This window comes from Stereum hirsutum, assembly GCF_000264905.1.
Source record: "Stereum hirsutum FP-91666 SS1 unplaced genomic scaffold STEHIscaffold_7, whole genome shotgun sequence".
Lineage (NCBI taxonomy): Eukaryota > Fungi > Basidiomycota > Agaricomycetes > Russulales > Stereaceae > Stereum > Stereum hirsutum.
Window position 1 is genome coordinate 1141001 of NW_006763137.1, and position 18621 is coordinate 1159621.

The window sequence follows — 18621 nt, forward strand, 5'->3', positions numbered from 1 at the left end:
GGAGAGGAAAAGGGGGAAGCGGAGAGAAAACTGAGTGGTGGTCGTCGTCCGTCGTCCGAACCGATTCCACTCTCGGGCACCCTCGCTCAGCGGAGTTCCAATCCCCGCCCACTCCGACTTTGGCCGGCCCGTCCTCCCAACGGACGCGCCCCCGTCGACGCGCAGGACCATGGCCGCGCTGCACAGGCGTATGTCTTCCTTCTCGTCGTCGTGCGCGACATTCTGCTGATTTTATGTCCATTTTCTTGCAGTAAAAAGCCTGTTTCCGCCCGCTGTACGTGCGCTGCACTCGCAGGCCACGCCACCCACACCGTCCTCCACCGCACAGGCACTCAGTCTCATCCGCACACAACCATCACAATATATCATCGCTTCGATAGCAGGCCGGAAATACCTCCTCGCCCCGCGCGACCTGCTCACCGTACCACGGCTCAAGGACGCCTCAGTCGGCGACGTCCTCGCCCTCGACCGGATTCACGAAGTCGGCTCGCGCGATTACACAATTCGCGGCAACCCGGAGCTTTCACCGGAAACCGTCCGCGTAGAAGCGACCGTCGTAGAGCACACGAAGGGGAAGATGGAGCACATCTTCAAGAAGAAGCGGCGAAAGGGGTACGAGAGGACGATCATGCACAAGCAGACATACACTCGTCTGCGGATAGGGCCACTTGACATTCATCCTCCCGCGTCTTCATAGCATTTTCCTTGCTTTTTTTTTTTGCGTTCTTTTATTGTACTTTCAATCATATTTTCGGTGGCTCGATGGACATAACATGACATTGCGAAGCGATGACGACAAGAAAAAGCAGATAACTAGCATGAGACAATACATCATATCTCGCCCTCCTCAGGCGTCTCCTCCCGCTTCGGTGGCTCTGGAGCCTTTTCTTCCACTTTGGGCGGCGGCGTGGGTTCACGGTCCACTCTGGGCCTCTGCAAGACATGAGTGCGTTAGAGACCATGAAATGAAAACATAAGATATAAAGACAGACCTTCTCCGCCCTTTCCTCCAGCCTTTCGTCCGCGAGGACTACCGGATCCCTCGACCTCCTCCGCTTATCGTCTCTCTCAGCAGCATACTCCCTATGGTGCTTACTCGACCCCGACCCCCTCTCCCTATATCCCGCATACCTCTCCCTCTCCTTATCCCTATCCCTATAATCCCTCCCAGAATCCCTATCCCAATCTCTCTCCCTCTCCCTATCCCTCGTACTCTCCCTCCCATACTCCCTCGACGACCTATAATCATCATGCGAACCCTTATGATGCCCATACCTCGACGACCTGTCCCTTTCTCTCGGATCATACTCCCGTTCCCGCTCTCGTTCCCGCTCGCCGCCGCGGTCGCGGTCGCGGTCGCTCCTGTCAGTATGGCGATCACGCTCTCGCGCGCTGCTGTCTCTGTAGTCACCCCTACTGTCCCGGTCGCGTTCACGTTCTCCACCACGGTCCTTCTCCTTCTCCTTTTCTTTTTCTTTCTCCTTGACGGGCTCGCGCTCGCGTTCGCTGGGCCTTTCGCGCTCACGTTCGGGTTCTCGGTGAGGGATTGGTTCTTTCCGTTTTCGACTGGTAGTGGACCCTCCGTCTTCCGATAATTCGCGCAGTCGTTCCTAGAAGGCATCGCTATCAGTCTAAGGGCGGTAAGAGTAGAAAAAGGGCAACTTATGGCATACCTTCTGGCGTTTGGCGAACTTGGAAAAGGCAGCGCGGCGGCTTTCGTCATCCAGAGCTTTATACTCGGGGAGGTGTTCGATGAGGGGAATCGCCTATGGCGAGACGAGTCAGTTTCAAGGAAGAGGGCGAAACAAAAGTCTGGAGAACCCGTACCTCTTCATAGCCCATATTGACGTCGATGGGGTCGGCCAGCTTCTTCATGGCGTAGCGTAGATCATCCTGCATATGCCTCAGCTTCCTCTCCGCGCGGCGTCTCTCGTCAGCTTGCCGTTTGAGCGCCTCGTCGTGCATCTGTTAGACGCCAATCAAAAGATCAGAATCATCCAATGCTGTAAGATTGGGCACATAAGACAGGAATGGTACACTCACCGTCTGGAATACTTCCTCCAACTCATCCTCCTTCATCCTCAACAACTTCTCATCCTCATCCTCCCGGATCACCTTCATAAACTCCTCCTCCGTCGTCTCCGGCAACACCGCAAAATGCCTCACCTCCTCTTCCTCTTCTTCCTTCTTTACCCGATCCTCACCCTCTTCTTCCTTCTTCACCTTGTCGCCCTCTTCCTTCTTAACACGCGCCTCTTTCGCACTCGCATCCAATTTCGCATTATACCTCCGAATCGCACCCTCGACTATGACCATCTTCGCGTCCAATCGCTGGTCAAGGTCGTCGACGACGTCCCAGAAGAGCTCGAGCGGGTTCGAGCCTGGGTTTCCGAGTATGTCGAGGTAGCGGTTGTCGTCCGCGAAAGACGGATAGACCGTCTTCCACTTCGTGCGCGCCTTGATGGCGCCGGAGTCGACAAGGCCTTTCAGAAGATCCTACAGCACATGCCATATTTCGTCCAAGTTAGCTCCACGGTCACTTCCACGAAAGAATAATAAAGGAAAGAAGGAAGGGCGGAAAAAGGAAAAAGGAACGAACCTTGAACGCCTCCCTGGCCTTCCTCTCTCTCCTCGTCTTATCGATCTGCGTCCTTCGCATCTGTTCATCGAACTCCCTTTCCTTCACACGACTATAATCCTCAAAAGCCAACAATAAATCGAGGTTGGGAAGTTTCTGGAGCTCTTCGTCGTTTTTCCATTCTTCAGACTCGAGGACGAGCGCGTGAGCGGAGCGCCAGCGGGTAAGGACGTCAACGTCGAGCTGCTTGAAGAGTGCTACGAGTTTACCAATAGCACGACCGTGCGCTGCCCGGGCGTCTTGCTACTCGAAACGACATGAGCCTGGGTAATGGCGCGAGAGCAGAGTGAACTGTAAGACGCACCACTTCACGTTGCTTGAGCTCAGCGACGTACTCTTCAAAGATGAGCTTCCTCTCCGCTTCGACCTTCGCCTGCTGCCAGATCGGATGCTGTGCGAAGAGTTTGTCGGCGGTCGGGAAGGTCGTGTAGTGGAAGACGTTCGGGTTGCCCTTGAGCATGTTGCGGATAGCGGGACGCGTCTTGGCCAGACGAGCTTCGCGTTCCTCTTGCTCCTTCGCCTTCAAGTTATCCACATACTAGAAATACAGCGATAATGTCGCACCATAGTTAGCAAGACCAAGCAAAGAGGGACGTGTGATGGGGCGAACCTTCTGCCACGCAGCCTTCTTCTCTGCCAACGAGTTCAACGCCTTGTATAACGGGTCCGTGATGATAGCCCTCATCGTCTGGTCCCACGTCCAATTCTCATCTACCCCGGCTTTCCTCAACAAATAAGTGAACGCCTTCTCTCCCTCCTCCACCGTCGCAAACCCATTATGCGGTATCGTAGGCTCATCCGGCAAATTCGGACGCGCAGGCAGAATGCTCGCAGCATTCAATGGCAGTCCCGAAGGGGTACCATTGTGGTTCAGCCCGTCCATGCCGGGGTTCTGAGCGAGTGGGTCGTTGAGCGAAACGAGCGCGTTGGATTGGGGTGTGAATGCGGGTGCGATCATATGTGGGGCGGCGGGGAGACCGGCGGATGCGGGTGGTGGGGCGGCCAGGTTGGAGGGCTGTGGAGGGGCGTTGGCCATTCCGTCTTTCTCGACCTTTTCGAGGAGGAGGAGGAGTTCGTCTGGCATTTCCCATTTTGAGACTCTGGTATCCGTCTATACGAGCGCTTGTGAGTATCGGTTCGTACTATGATGAGGAAGGAAGGAAGGACTCACGTTGTAGTAGTACTTGCGTCCTCCAGAGAAGTATTCTTTCCATGGGGTTTGGTTCAGAGCGCGCTGTAACGGGTCAAGGTGACCGAGGGCGTACATTAGCTCTCATTCCTATCGCAGCAGCGTAACCCTTCCTTGATCCTCGCGCGTACCTCGAACGGGGTCTTCAAGTCTAAGTTCACGACGTGTCAGACCAGGATATATAAAGAAAGAACGAAATGGGCGCACCATCTGGTTTCTCCCAAACACTCTCCTTCGTACCAGTATTGAACCAGTAGGTACGTCCTTCCGGATTCCTATGTTCCGTCTGCGATACCCCAACATCAGAGTCAATGTTTGGGCCAATGAGTAGACTCTACATACCCAGATATTCATGATCGTATGTGAGTACAACTTTTAGCACCAGGCAGCAATGAACGAGACTCGAACAGGGAGGTCAAGTCGACGTATGAGAAGCGCGCCACATGTGCAGGTGTGAGAAGAGCGGAGTTTCAAACGCTTTCTTCTGTGGTTTTGTGTGGCGGTAGGCCCGCATCTCCTCAAAATGCCTCGTCCAAGACTTGGGATGATGAGAGGATATTATGAGGGTCGAAGCCAGTATCCGTGATATGTTATATATATTTTCCTTTACCAGTAGGCCTTTCGAAATAAGTACATCAATGCACGGTATAAGTAACAGCAAATTACAAGTATATTAGGAGGATGAATGGCTGGAGAGGTACTGGGGACAGCATTATATAACATACATAGAGAACAAGTGCAGCGTTGGTACTGAAAAGCATAACGATACAGAACGTAATGAACACATTATAATCATAAAGTAGTCTTACATATAGCAAGAGAAAGCATGAGAGATCGAGTACGATGAGGATGAGAAATAGTGATGGTCCAAGTCCGAAATGAAACAGCGGTGGCCTGGTAGAGAAGGAATCGATCAGCATCCTCTATGGCAGCGTTGTGAAAAGGAATCAGACATACCGAAAAGAGGTCCGATAACTCATCAGAACAACAACCCTCTGAAATACCCATCTTCCACCATTCGCTTGCCCACCACATCACCATCTCCCTTCGATGTCGCCTTCCGCTTCGTACTTCGTCCCCACCCGCCTGCCCAGAAATTCTCGTTCGAGATCGAAGACGGCAACGCTTGCTTCGGCTTCGGCACTCGCGACCTCTTCTTGGGCTTCGAGCGCGACGCTGCGTCCCCAGAGGCTTGCGACGACTTCGCCGTCGAGCCTCCTCCCTTTCTTGCCAACGTACTCATCCTCGAAGCCGTAGACTTCGCCATCTCCTTCCGATACGATGTAGCTCTTTCGCGCAACTCCTCCTTCGAGCCCGAAGCTTCGCTCCGTGGACGCTCCACAGGCTCCGGTTTCGTCTTCTTCGTCTCAGTAGTCGCAGACCTCGCCAGGTAGAGTACGGCATGTGAGAATGGAGTGAGCGGCCCCACCATGCTCAAGACATCGAGCTTAGCCGGCTTTTCAGGCTCGAGCGAGAACGGCTTGTCGCCGAAGCTGGGGAGTGGTCCGAATAGTGTGGACGCGGTGGATGTGGTGGGTTTTGTAGATGTAGATGAAGACGTAGACGTCAATGAAAGGGTCAGGTTGGGTTTCCGTTTCGGCTTCCGCGTCGTCGTGTCAATGTGTTTGGGGGCGTGCTGGTCGGATATAGATGTGGATGTGGCTTCGCTTGTGTCGACATGGGATGTATCAGAGGCGCCGTTTCGTGTGAGGAGACAGGAAGGTGGGGTTGGGGTAGAAATATGAGGTTGAGAGGGGGTGCATGATGGTGATGGGCCTGCTGCGAGGGCGAGGTCGGGTAGGGAGAGAGGAGAGGGAAAGGCACAAGTAACATTCAGAGACAAAGTGCCCAAAGGTCGAGGGGTATTGTCCACTGCATACTGTGGTCGAGCAGCAAGGGTATCGGCTCTGCTTACAGAGGGTCTCACTCGCAGCGAGCCCGCTTTCCGGTGCGATGATATGGCCATGGACTGAAAGCTAGAGGCGAGTTTCTGGATATAGATTTCCGGCAGCGGAAATAAATACGTCGCCATATCGTTGCCCGGTCGAGGACTGTCTGTCGAGCGAAGCGACTGGAGTGTAGGACAGCTAGGGGAAGATCGTATTGACGGTCGATGCAAACTGGAGAACCCAGCATTGCATGTGGGTGTGTGGGTGGTTAGGGTAGTCTGAGTCTGCATCATGAATAGTGTCGACCAATGGGTCAATGTTGGTGAGGGTAAGAGACTCTGGAGGCCGAAGTGAGCTCCGGGGCTAGGTGAGAGATGATTTGTCGGGAAGAGGAAGGAGGCACTTTATATGTTTTACAAGGACCTCGAAGCGCCTGACTACCCGCGTCGACCGTCGGTCTAGTTCCCAATCTGTCAAGCTCGTCGAGAGAGGCGGGCAAGACGACATGAGAATGTAGAGTAACCTTCCGTCATACTGAAGTGAGCCTATCTTCAGCCGAAGGAGGATTAAAAAAGAGGATTGGTCCATCGAAAGCGAGGTCAGTCGAGAAACGGGCCTAGACTGGACTTCGGCTCAGCTGAGTGTCACTGCGACGCGAGGTGAGTGGCAGCTCTTTTGAGGCGCATAGGCGAAGGGTAAAGATGATGTATGAATTCATATCTTTGTAGAGGACTCCATCCAATCGTAGCAAAGAAGAAGCATAATTATGTGTTGAGCAGTTCATGAGGTTGAAGCAAGAGCAAATCACCGCTTGAGCCGGGCCAAACGGGCATGGAGGATGAGTGGGGCGTGAGAATGTTTGCCCCTAACCCCGCTGACAATGTATACTGACCTCGTGTGGACGCTGGTGTTTATGCTCAAGAACTGCTGCATAACGATGGAATACCGGGTAGCTTAAGCAACGCCTACCGATTGGCAGTGTGTCTATACTAGGGATCAGTTCGATGACGTCTCGTCAAAGTACTTATTCGGGCTCCAAAAGTGCTTGTTAGGTCGTGTCCGACTCTGAGCAGCTCTTATTCACCGTGACGTCGGAGCTTCTAGTACGCTCAATGATGACTTGTAGTGTCCCCATGTTCACAGTGAGGCAGTCCGTAGATCGCAAGGGAGGAAGTAACCCGAAAGAAGATAGATATATAACGGAAGATTCAAGAACAGCTCATTCTTCCAGCGGATTCACCAGTGCCGCCGAATGCTGAAGATGTTCTCTCGACAACGCCACCACGTCCGTCTTGCATATCATGCCCGTCAACGTCCCAGCCTGCGTAAACATCACATGTCGCAGATTCTGTAAAATTAGCGCGGTCGAGTGACGTCGTTAGATTAAATGTACGACCTGCTATGAGCGGAGGTCAGTTGCAAGCACTCACGAGTTTGCGAAACATATTGACGACTAGTTCTAGGGGAACTTCTCTTCGTAGTTGAAGGACGTCCTCAACGAGGGAGGAGAGATCAAGGGTGTTGGTGCTGGAGGCCGCGGCAGATCGACGGGTGAGGATACATATTTTGTTCGCGGAACTTGGGTCGGATAGTAGAGGCTCTGTATGTGGACCACGCAACAACATGTTCAGTAGAGAGTGTAGTAGTTCAAAGGAGTGGAGTTACCGATGAAGGCCACCAATTTCTCTCTTCCAATGAAGCCGAGCAGTTTGTCACCTCCGATCACGGGGAATCCGTCATACTCCCAAGTTTTCACCAAGGACGCTTTGCGCGAGAATCCAGCCCAACTCAGTAAATGAATGAAACTCCAAGCAAGCAGCACAGGAGGGAGACTCACCGAGATGGCCTAGCTTATCTACCCCACTTCTCACTACCACTAGATTGTCCACAGGGATCATGACCTCTCCTGCCACCTCCCCTTTATCCTTATACTCGACGGGTGCAAGCCAAGGGTATCGTCTCATAGCAATCCATATTCCATAGATACCCTCCTCACCAAACGCATCACCGACCCATTTAGCAACCATGACAGATATCATGATAGGCAGGACGTGTGAAAGCGCGCCAGTAAGTTCGAAGAGAATGACGACGAGCGAAACTGCAAAGGATGGAAACCAGCACTCAGTACATGAAAGAGGCTAAGGTAAGATGGGGGTGATCTGCGTACTGGTCATTCGAGTGACGCCACCCAGCATTGCAGAGGCTCCAATGACGGCGTAGAAACCTGGCGACACGCAACGAACGGAAGGATCGGGCGGGCAGGCAGAAAAGATCCATGCCTTCGGGTACGTGCGTTGTAAGCCTTGCCTGATAACATTATTGAAGTAAGAGACTATGAGGCAAGGGATACAAGAAGAGGCAAGGTAGACGTACGTGATGAGGCCCACTGCTCTTCCGAGGGACGCTCCAATGGCAATGGTGGGCAAGAAGATACCAGCCGGGACCTAGGGACGTGAATCAACCTTGCGGACGAATGTCATCAATTTGAGAACTTGGAGTCATACCATCATACCGAAAGTCCAAGCTGTAAAACCAATCTTTGCCACTGCCGTCAACACCAGTAGGAAGATGTTTTCCCACAATGCTGATGGGCTAGTGTGTCGAGCCGTGTCAGGCAGCGGAAACAAAGACGAGTTTACGAGGACGTACTTGCATAAGCCGTGGAAATCACCTCGCGCGGGATCACATTCTTGGAACAGCTGCGCAACCAGTTCTGACGATTGCACCCTATGCGAGCGCCGTCATATAGCTATATCAGTTCCCAGTTCCCAACAGCCTCGTAGCCGGTACGTACCTGAGAAACACCACCTGTTACAGCGAAGGTTTGCGGTAATGAGTAAACCGGGAGTGGACTAGACTAGACGAATAACTAACCAGGTAACTGACAGCCGCGGTTATTGCTGTGGCACCCACGACCTCCAAGATCGGCATCTGGTGCAAGATGCTGTTGCGCCTGTATATCGCAGCCGCAACATTCAGCCTGATCAACAACGACCCAAGGAGACCCTAAAACCCGATTCAAGGCACAGTGAGGTAGCGGTCAACTTTAAAAGTTGGAGTACTTACGCCGAGCGCTGCAAGAAATAGCCATGGTATCTACGAATTAAGGCGGAAAAGGTAAGAAAGCTTACGCGTCGATATCTTACACGATGATAAATAGGAGAAAGCTCGGCGCGCTGACTTACCAGTTCGAACGCAAGCCACGTATCGCTTCCGCTCGTAACTTGGAACAGAACGAGCTTCGACGTGCCGAATGGGTCGACATATTGAAGTGCTACTGCCGCGATGACCGACGTGACGAAACCGCGCCAGATTACGTCGCTTTCATTTGCGAATGTGTCTAATTCTGTATAGGTCCGCAGCGGTCAAAGATCTGGATAGACATCCGACTGGGATGCTGTGGGATTACACAAACCTTCAAGCCCAAATAGGACACCACCAAGTGGACTACCAAAGGCGACGGAGACACCAGCAGCAGCTGCTGCTGCGAGGAGTTTGCGTTTCTGAGCTTGAATCCGGAGGATTAGCACTCTGGTATGAGTGCGGAAACAGGCAGAAAAAAGACGTACCTTCGTTCTTCCGGAATTGTTTGAATAATCGGGAGAGAAGAAAGGCCATGCAACACGAAACATGAACTAGAGGACCCTATTCGGTGGAACCATGTTAGAGATAGGGAGTGAGGAGAAATGGTCGCATTATGCACCTCTTTTCCCAGAGAAAGGCCGGAAGCGACGGAGAGTGCAAGACCTAGCGCCTTGATGAGAAGTGTCCACGCACTTAGGAAGCGGTCAAGTACATAACCACCGAGAATCTACGACAATGTGTTAGAGAACTACAGAAAGAGGGGTTATAGCACACTCACAGCTTTGATCTCTGGGACTACAAATATACGAGTTCAATATTAAGTGACAAGCACGAACTGAATAATGGCAGAGTTATGTACTTACTGCCGGTGTGGAAAGCACTGTACACGAACGATCAGAGGGTATTTCAGATTCGATGTGTTCAGCACGTACTATGGCGCATATGTTACCACAAGGAGGGCCGCACTGCTTGCGAAAGCTACCTTTACGGGAAGTCCGCATCAGAGGGCGTCTGAAAATGAAAGGTCAAAAGACCAACCGAAAGTGCGATGTAGATGAACGACTGCAATAGTGACTGGCCCAAGATAGTTTGTACGCCGAGATATGTGCTCCAAGATTTCCATTCACTGCAGACTTCGCCGGCTGATGAATTCAGTCAGATCGGTGGTAAGACCTTGGACCATCCTGAGAGAATACGCACGATCCAGGCCGCTACAACATGCGACTGAATTGTAGAAGAAGCCGTACGTGCACCTTCCCTCCTTCAAGTCACCAAGCCTGGAGCATCTTGAGAACAGTGTGCACTATGCATGACGTCTATGATGGCTCACCACTTGACCAGGACATCTAACCAGCCGCCAGCTATCCCCACACCGATGCCTGTGCATACCACGACGAACCACATCTTACTCGCTTCCACTAGCGGTCCAAACACGCCTCCAAGCCCCGGTCTTGACCTGATCTCCTTCCACCTCTCCCTCTCATTATAATCTTCGTGCCACCAGTCTATGGTGCTGCCGTCACGGTACTTTGGGCGTTCAGTGTTCGTATGGTGGCGAGGCCACTGCGAGATGTCTGCGTCCTCTAAGAGTTCATACTCCTCTGCAGCTGCCAAATTAGACAGTGAAGGCTTGAAATTATGTTTTGCAGCATCCCCATGTCGCTCTGCGCCTTGATAAGGGCCATGGGTAGCTGTAGAAGGGATAGAGCTATGCTTCATGAGCGGCCACGGTCAACTGCGGACGAGCGCGGCTGCTGTTGCTCACTGAATACTCTCCCACTCTTCCTGCCATGCATCCGTATTGTTGTTTTCTGCGCCTACTGGCTGATATGAGGCCATAGCGGCCGAACGAATGGTGAGCAGAAGCAAGAACGTCGTATGTAGACGCGGTGAAGGTCCAACCAGGTCCAACCAGAGGGCGCGTCGCGCATGACCCCAATCTCAGGTTAGGGCTCGCTTCTACACGACCGGATGCCCTGGAACTCGGCGAATCTCGTAGCAATATTTCGCGCGCGGTTTCTCCATATGGTTTCGGAACGCTGTTTGCACATTTTCTCAATTGGCTTCCCTGCCGGCGGGCCACGACAGGCGTGCCTTAGCTGCTGCTTGGTAGCAGTGAAGCTATAAGGCATATGTCAGATATATGTGCGATCAGGAGTACTTGTGAAACGCTGTAGGGTGCTGCCGCAGCCAACCGCCTCCGTAAGCTCTCCCATTCTTCGAGACGACAGCTGCCTAGCCTTGCTCACGACCGCCAAGAACGTCGACCGGGACAGACGCAGCATCAGACTCACAGTCATGCTGAAGCTCTTTGGATCCCGCATCCGGGCGGACGTGATTCTTGGCATTCTGTTATTTCATTTCCTATCCTTCTTCGCGTCCGTGACGGCATTGAGCATTACTTCACACCCTGCACAAGTAGTCAACAAGACGTTCACCCATGTCGTCGTTGGAGGAGGAACTGCAGGTCGGATTTCTGTCATTTTCTTAGAACTAACACGTCTGCTGATATAAACACCTTTTACTTTCGCGCCTTGTGTTTTTGTAGGATTGGCTGTGGCGAGTCGTCTCGCGGAGGATTCCCGTTTTTCTGTCCTCGTTATCGAGGCCGGCCCAGATGAGCAGAACAACACTATCATCAATGATCCTGCTCAGACTACGCCCGCCACCATGAGTTTCAGCTGGCAGTATCAGACCACCCCGCAGACCGTGGGAGGCAACGTCCTCACAATATTCCAGTCAGTTCCATACCCCTCGCCTATAAATAGCGATTCTGTCGGCATAAGGTCAATCAACTCACGTTGTTCTAAACAGAGGGAAGCTTTTAGGAGGCAGTTCTTCTGTGAACGGCATGCAATGGACGCGTGCGACGCTGGATCAATATGACTCTTTCGGGCGACTTGGGAACACGGGGTGGGACGCGGAGACCTTGTTCCAGTAAGTTAAAGTTTGCGAGGTACTTAGACGACCTAGCCCTGGCGAATAACTCATCCCAAATATCTCTGCAGGTACATGCAGAAGTCAGAGGCGTTCATCCCTCCATCTCCCGACCAAGTTTCTCTAGGGGCCACGGCTGACCCTTCCGTTCATGGCACCTCCGGGCCCGTTTCAATCTCCTATCCACAACCGTACCTCGCCACCGAGACCTTCGGAGCTTATATCGCCTCCATGATCTCTGTCTTCTCTTCTTCGCCTCCCCAATCGTCCTTCTCGAACAATACGACGGAAGCCTCATACACCCCACTCAAACAAATCCTTGACCTCTGTACGGGTGCGCCATTAGGTCTCGCGCGGTTCTTCTACAGTTTGTTACCTGGAAGAACACAGATCCCAGGAGGAAATAGGCGAACGAGTAGTGCGTGGGGTTATGTATATCCGTTCCTGGCAGAGCCTGAGGTCAAAGAGGGCTTGACGATTTTGGCGGGTCATCAGTCGACGGGTATTGTATGGTCCTCGGGAGGAAATCAGAGTGTAGCGACGGCTACGGGTGTCAAGCTCGTTGCCACGCCTGCTTCGACTATCATTGGGGATCCTCTCGCGAATGAGTTCACAGTCGCTGTGAGCGGGGAGGTCATAGTTGCTGCTGGAGCTCTCGGCGTAGGTCGTTCAACTCACCTGAGAATCACAGAGGCTGACGAAATCTCTCTTACTTTCGTAGAGCCCTCATTTCTTAGAACTGAGCGGAATTGGCAATAAAACGTGTGGTGAACGATTATAGTATGTTATATGACCAGACTCATTCGTCGTACAGGATCCTGGAACAAGCTGGTATACCCGTCAAGGTATGTATTGAAGACACTGCACCGAAGACTCTAATTAGCCGTGTTACAGGTTTCAACTGACTCATACTGATTATTTTACAAAGGTTAACCTCCCGTCTGTCGGCACAAACCTGCAAGATCAGCCTCTCACAATCTCCTTCTACGCCATCAAACCTACCCTACCATCTATCTTCAATGATACTACCAATGAAATTGGCGACGGCTCCGTAGGCTACCTCTCACTCTCCCATATAATCGGCTCCGACGCTGCTGCGATCGCCGCTGAGGAATTGTTAGCGAGCGTGACACAAAGGGCAGAAGAGATCGTCGGTATGGGTGGGTTTTCGAGTGTCGCCGGGATGGAGAAGGTGTTGAAGGAACAGGCGCAGGCGATTGCGAGGAGCGAGAGTCAGTTTCCGAGTTTCTCCATTTCATGTCGTGGGTGTGAGAGGACGATGAACTGTGAAGCTGACATCCCTCCGATGTTTGCAGCGCCGGTGATTGAGATGTCGTTCGCCACGAACTTGATCCAAGGAGCTTTTGGCCACCAGATCTGGAATCTACTACCACAGTCGTGCGTTTTCGGCCTCCTATCTGTTCTACTGCTTTTTTGACAGATATTCTATCTAACGCGTTCTCATAGACGAGGAACGGTCCATCTTCAATCCTCCTCGCCGTTCGTTCTTCCCCAAGGTCACCGCCATTTTCACGTCTGACACTGTTCAACTAATATCGAGTACTAACTCTCCATACAGTCAACCCTAACTACCTCATCACCCCCTTTGACCTCTCCCTACACGTCAACGCCACAAAGCTTTCCCGTCAAATCTTCGCCACATCACCGCTATCCGAACTCGTCGAAGCCGAACTCTCTCCAGGCCTCGTCGCGGTCCCACCAAATGCCTCTGATGCGACGTGGCAGAGCTTTGTGGAGAGCGGAGTGACGAGCGTTCAACATCCAGCGGGAACTGTGCCTATGCTGCCGAGAGAGGATGGTGGGAGTGTAGATGCGAGGTTGAAAGTTTATGGGACGGGGAATGTTAGGGTTGTTGGTACGTTTGCGTCTTCATTTCCCAGTTCGATGTCTGTCCTTGCCCATTGCAGTGTACGCGCGTCTGATCTATTTTCTCTATCTTGTCACCAGATTCTTCGATCATCCCCGTACAAATCAGTGCTCACTTGAGTGCCACGGTATACGGCATAGCGGAAAAGGTGCGTTCTTTGATAGCTTTCCGCGCCGCACAAAGTATAGCTGATACTCCGAGTCTTCATAGGCAGCAGATATGATCAAGGAGGACTTCTTAGACGGCGCCTGAGCGCGAGCTGTAGCATCCTATATGTTTGACCAGTCCATCTGTATCTCTTGCATCAACTTTCACCAGACTTTTTAGCTCATGCTGCTTTTTCAAGGCTCTTTCTACGTACTCTAATTTTGGGTGTGATCTTTGTGGACTAGTATATTTATTACTGTGTTGTGTTGTTTCTTTGACACTCGGAACTATCAGCCAAACCGTCCGAGTTCGAGGCAAGAATCTTTAGAAAAGGTCATCCAGTTTGTGTTGTGTCACAAAAGGTCACCGTGTCACACATCTCGTGAACCCGGGGCCGGAAGGACCCGGCCGCCCATCCTTTCCTCTCGTTATGACCTTGCGTTCTTGTCTCTGTTCATCCAGTCGTCAAGTCGTGAATTGGCCTATCCCCTTATTAGACTTGGATTCATCTCGTGCAACGCGAGAAGGGTAGCCACTGCCATAGCACATTTGACACCCTCAGCCTGGAAGGCTTGCATATTGCGACTCCCCGGCTGCGATGGACGATGACGAACCTCAATGCGCGAACTAGCAGGTTCTTGTGGGCTATATATCTTCTCAAACCTCGGGATCTTGTCTGCTTTCTGGTCATGGGTACTGCAGTGGTGACTCAGACTGCTCAGACTTTTTTCATCTACCCGTTCTCAGGGCCGCATATTTTCCCAAATCTGCTCTCGTCTCTCGATACCCTTCAAAGTTTCGACAAACCCGCACTAGGCCAGTGGCGATCAGTGTCCTCGGCCTGGATATCTAGCTAAAAAGGTACTCTGGTCGTTGAGGTAACAATGTGTGGCTGTAATGAAAGGTAGGGAATTCACCGCGTTGGCTAACTTGCCGTGCGCCTTCAAATCGTTCTCTCCCAGGCCCATGTCAATGCGCCATGGGTCCTCGAGCCCGCGCCCCACATATTACGGTGTCCATATTGCATCTACCTGATGGCGTTATCTGTTTCATCAGCTGTAGCTCCCCTACTCTCCCCTGGCTCCATTTCTCTGCCCCGCTCCCCACGACAAACGTTATGAAGCGGACCGAGCTTGGGTAAAGTGAGAAAGGCGCCCGTGTATTCTTACGGTCGGTCCTGAGGTTTTACAGGCTCCGAGCACTGCACTTAAGATGTGATAGACGGTTCAACACACCCTTGGTATGCCTTTGGGGTAATATGAATCGTAATTCAGCCTGTGAGTTCGTCTTCTGGTATTTTTTGTGCTGCAGAGAACAGCTTGCAGTAGCCAGTGGCTCTGGCTTCCCGCTTGGACAATCGGTACCTTTAAGCTTACTCATTACAGAGGAGCGCTAGCGCTAGTACTGGGTACCATGAAAGAACCTTCTAAAATTTACGCGTGACGTTTTTTTTTTGTGTTTTTTTTTTGCGTCATCATAATGCTGATCTTGTGTTTAGTAGGCCCGTCCAACTGTATGTACATATCCATAGCGTTTCGATCTCCGACTTGGGCCCACACCACTCACCAACGTGCCATTTATCTATTATGAGCCTTTCAACCAGTGGCGTAAATTAGAGAGTTTTGGCGACCGCCCCAAAGCTCTTTGGAGCGCCCCACTTACCCGCCATTTCACGCCACCGAGGTCTCTGGAGCTGCACCAGCGCCCGTTAGCCAAAACTCTCTACTGACAAGGAAGCCGCCACTATAGTGCTACACCCAGTGAAGCTCTTTTCGCAATTGGAAGCCTCGACCTGATCTAGTGCGTATCTCTAAAGGTGGAGTAAAATTTCTTCCTGACAAGGTAAGTGACGCAGCAGAGAAATCTTCATGTGACTGAACGAGAATATTCACACATCAGTAGGTCTAACTCTAGTCAAAATGCATCTCAAGGAAGGTGGTCCCTCCCGCCTGGTGCAGAATACGGACGGACGAGATGTATTAGTGCGTCAATGTTTTCGGCTGCTCAAAATATGTCAATATGGAATCACGTTTCGCTCGATACTGAGGTAACTTGGTTGACATATTAAGCCCAAAGGTTATACGGGAACAGTACAGCGGAGACCATACGTAAGATGCAGAAGATATCAATGGTGACTCAGAGTCTACCATTGCAATCAGAACTTGGTTGAAATATACAATGTCCTCCACTCCGATACACTATGCCGTTCCAAGTTAAATTTACCTGCCAGCCGTCACCCTCGAATCCACTTGGAGGACGGTAAAAATCAGGCGCCAATATGCAGAGCGGGACGAGGTGCGGGTCGGCCATATAGCATCGTGACTATTGTGCAAGTCATCCTGACTAACTTTTCTCCGTTACGAGGTACGCCCGAGGTTATAAAGGGAGGTGACCCTCATTCGATTCATTGCTTACGGCCTGAACTCATCTGCGTCATCCTCGTTTCTTCCTATCTATCTACGCCCCTCCAATAACACCAATAGTCATGCAGACTCCACCCTCTTGCGAATCGTATATCCTCCCTGATCTTCTCCATATTTCCCAGCCCTTCAAAGCCTCGACAAACCCGCATTGGCTCAAGGCCGCTCCAGAGTCCTCGGCTTGGGTCTCTAGCTACAGGATCTTCACGGACCGAAAGCGCATGGAATTTATCCTGGGCTCGAACGAACTCCTCGCATCGCACACGTATCCTCAAGCCAACTACGACACATTCCGAACATGCTGCGACTTTATAAACTTACTGTTTGTCATAGACGAAATTAGCGACGACCAGAGTGGTGAAGGTGCAAGGCTGACGGGGAAGGTGTTCTTGAACGCGATGCGAGACCCTGAGTGTACGGATGGCTCTATTTTAGCGAAGATGACAAGGGAGTGAGTAAATCTAACAATAACCTTTCTCCTAGAGACTTCGGTGACACTGTAATTCATCTTGCCTTCATCCACATGTGCCACCCACAGCTTTCGCGCGCGTCTTCTTCAATCGATCGGAGCCCAATCCTTTCGCCGCTTCTTGAAAATTCTGGAAGACTACATTGAATCTGTGACGAAGGAAGCGGAGTACCGCGAGCATGGATACGTCCTCGACATGGAGCAATTCAAGATTCTTAGGAGGCAGAACTCTGCGGTTAGGTGTGCGTTCGGCATGGTTGAGCACACGCTAGGCATCGATCTTCCCGATGTCGTGTTCGAGGATGCGACATTTATGAAGGTATATTGGGCCGCAATCGACATGGTGTGGTGTGCAAATGTAAATATGTTCCCTCCTCCCGGTTATCTCATTCAGGTGTGACGGTTACCCAGGCGCAATCTCAACTGACGCTCTCTCATTGTAGGATGTTTACTCGTACAGCATGGAGCTGGCTAAGGGCGACAATCACTCGGCGAATAACATCATGTCTGTTTTTATGGCTGCCAATGGCGTTAGCTTGCAGGCTGCTAGTGACTATGTTGGGCGTCACTATGCGAGATTGATGGAGGAATACCTGTCAGCCAGAGCGGAACTGGCCTCTAAGTCGTTCGGATCGCAGGAATTGGATTCGGACGTGCTTAAGTATATTGATGCGATGGAGAACTGGCCAATAGGAAATATAGAGTGGTCGTTCAAGACGTCGAGGTGGGTAGCTGTCTTCGACAAATGCGTAGTTGCTCATATCCTTTTTGTTTAGATATTTTGGGCCGCAGAACGATGAGGTGAAACAGACTCTGGTCGTCAAGCTGAAGCCTCAGGAAGTTCCTGCCTAGTGGCTTGGTACGCCCTTCCCATCCCCTCCTACTTATTTGATCCATGACCGTTACTGATAAGTGATTGAAGTGGCATTTTTTGACAATAATGTTGCGCATCATAGTAGTAGTTGTTAACCTCTGGATGTTTCCCATTGACAGCCAATTTCTGGGAATCGGAAAAGTAGAAGAAGCTGATGTGTACGAATACGCAGTCGATATAAACATGTACCAGTATCCGTTTTTTGCTCTTCAAATTTCAACTTCACTGCGTGCCGTATGGATGGAATGAGACGAGAGAAAGGAAGCGGGGGTTATAATTGGGTGAAACATACGAATACTACATTTCGATGATTGGCAGAGTTAGATTTTAGTCCCACCGAGACCTTGATAATACTACGCGCATTTTCCCCTCTCGATAATCAATGCGGGGTGGAAAATCCCTTCTTGTCCATCCTTTTCCTTCTGACCTCATGTCCTCGGATCTCATTGGCAGTTCGTACAGCGGACGTGAGTCAACGCAACAGTTCGTTGCCAGTTTGTATGGTGTCGCAAAAGGGTAAGGAGAAACGGGGAGGTAACGTTACCTTGCTTGCAAGGTCTCTCCCACCCCGGCTAACTAATTGCTCTCCGTCTGCTAACACAAACCGGAGAACTTCGGGCAGGGAGAGGGCTTGCTTCAACAAGCACAACTACAAGGTGTTTGGTTGTGAATGGGTGGAAAGCATGCCTCGGCCGAGCCAGGGTTTCCTCCCTGCTCGTTGAGCCATCTCCATGGGAAACCTCGGGAGATGCCGATGCACGCTTTGAGCTACAACCACGTGCGGGTGAAACGAACTCAAAGGAGAACACGAGACACCCACACGTGAATGCGCTACAGCATGAAGGGAGGCGGGCGGGCTGAAAAAAACACTGGGCGAGACAGCCCTTGGTCTCTCCTTGAGCGTGAAGATGGTGGGAGAGGAAAGGCTTGAAGTTTTCCTCGCCACTCGCGCTCGCTCTGTTCGCGCTCACGGCGTTTGCCGTCACTCCGACGAACCCGCTTACTTAGCTCACGTAAGAGCTATTTGCCTCGTTCCTCGGCATTGCTCTTACACCCGCTAACTAATTGCTCTCCGTCTGCTAACAC

The 18621-nt window shown here is 51.6% G+C and overlaps 6 protein-coding genes across 6 annotated transcripts; 3 read left to right on the forward strand and 3 right to left on the reverse strand.

Moving 5' to 3' along the window:
- Nucleotides 1-169: 169 nt before the first annotated feature.
- Nucleotides 170-830, forward strand: STEHIDRAFT_168606 (uncharacterized protein; the record flags this gene model as incomplete). The annotated part of the gene is made up of 2 exons (XM_007304257.1): nt 170-188; nt 252-830. 2 exons carry the CDS (start codon nt 170-172, stop codon nt 695-697), a joined length of 465 nt encoding a protein of 154 aa, XP_007304319.1. The 3' UTR covers nt 698-830.
- Nucleotide 831: 1 nt separating this feature from the next.
- On the reverse strand, nt 832-4181 carry STEHIDRAFT_156970 (uncharacterized protein; the record flags this gene model as incomplete). Its single annotated transcript, XM_007304258.1, has 12 exons — nt 832-933; nt 993-1610; nt 1674-1766; nt 1828-1965; nt 2044-2496; nt 2600-2881; nt 2943-3176; nt 3249-3749; nt 3810-3872; nt 3959-3978; nt 4035-4113; nt 4170-4181. 12 exons carry the CDS (start codon nt 4179-4181, stop codon nt 832-834), a joined length of 2595 nt encoding a protein of 864 aa, XP_007304320.1.
- A 625-nt stretch (nt 4182-4806) lies between these two features.
- On the reverse strand, nt 4807-6239 carry STEHIDRAFT_168608 (uncharacterized protein; the record flags this gene model as incomplete). The annotated part of the gene is made up of 1 exon (XM_007304259.1): nt 4807-6239. Exon 1 carries the CDS (start codon nt 6007-6009, stop codon nt 4807-4809), a length of 1203 nt encoding a protein of 400 aa, XP_007304321.1. The 5' UTR covers nt 6010-6239.
- A 667-nt stretch (nt 6240-6906) lies between these two features.
- STEHIDRAFT_97402 (Cl-channel protein) lies at nt 6907-10519 on the reverse strand (the record flags this gene model as incomplete). The annotated part of the gene is made up of 21 exons (XM_007304260.1): nt 6907-7064; nt 7147-7316; nt 7382-7480; nt 7554-7814; nt 7884-8023; nt 8090-8160; nt 8221-8308; nt 8366-8443; nt 8511-8524; nt 8591-8722; nt 8783-8812; nt 8902-9062; nt 9132-9224; nt 9286-9361; nt 9420-9527; nt 9579-9595; nt 9664-9680; nt 9733-9782; nt 9839-9942; nt 10001-10077; nt 10131-10519. The coding sequence occupies 21 exons, from the start codon at nt 10517-10519 to the stop codon at nt 6936-6938; spliced, it is 2304 nt and encodes a 767-aa protein (XP_007304322.1). The 3' UTR covers nt 6907-6935.
- Nucleotides 10520-10879: 360 nt separating this feature from the next.
- STEHIDRAFT_168610 (alcohol oxidase) lies at nt 10880-13877 on the forward strand (the record flags this gene model as incomplete). The annotated part of the gene is made up of 13 exons (XM_007304261.1): nt 10880-11002; nt 11060-11267; nt 11349-11538; nt 11615-11737; nt 11809-12397; nt 12459-12499; nt 12552-12582; nt 12666-12969; nt 13054-13135; nt 13205-13254; nt 13317-13613; nt 13706-13773; nt 13836-13877. Exons 2-13 carry the CDS (start codon nt 11099-11101, stop codon nt 13875-13877), a joined length of 1986 nt encoding a protein of 661 aa, XP_007304323.1. The 5' UTR covers nt 10880-11002; nt 11060-11098.
- A 2380-nt stretch (nt 13878-16257) lies between these two features.
- On the forward strand, nt 16258-17513 carry STEHIDRAFT_111127 (terpenoid synthase; the record flags this gene model as incomplete). Its single annotated transcript, XM_007304262.1, has 4 exons — nt 16258-16643; nt 16731-17055; nt 17105-17385; nt 17438-17513. The coding sequence occupies 4 exons, from the start codon at nt 16258-16260 to the stop codon at nt 17511-17513; spliced, it is 1068 nt and encodes a 355-aa protein (XP_007304324.1).
- Between the last annotated feature and the right edge of the window lie 1108 nt (nt 17514-18621).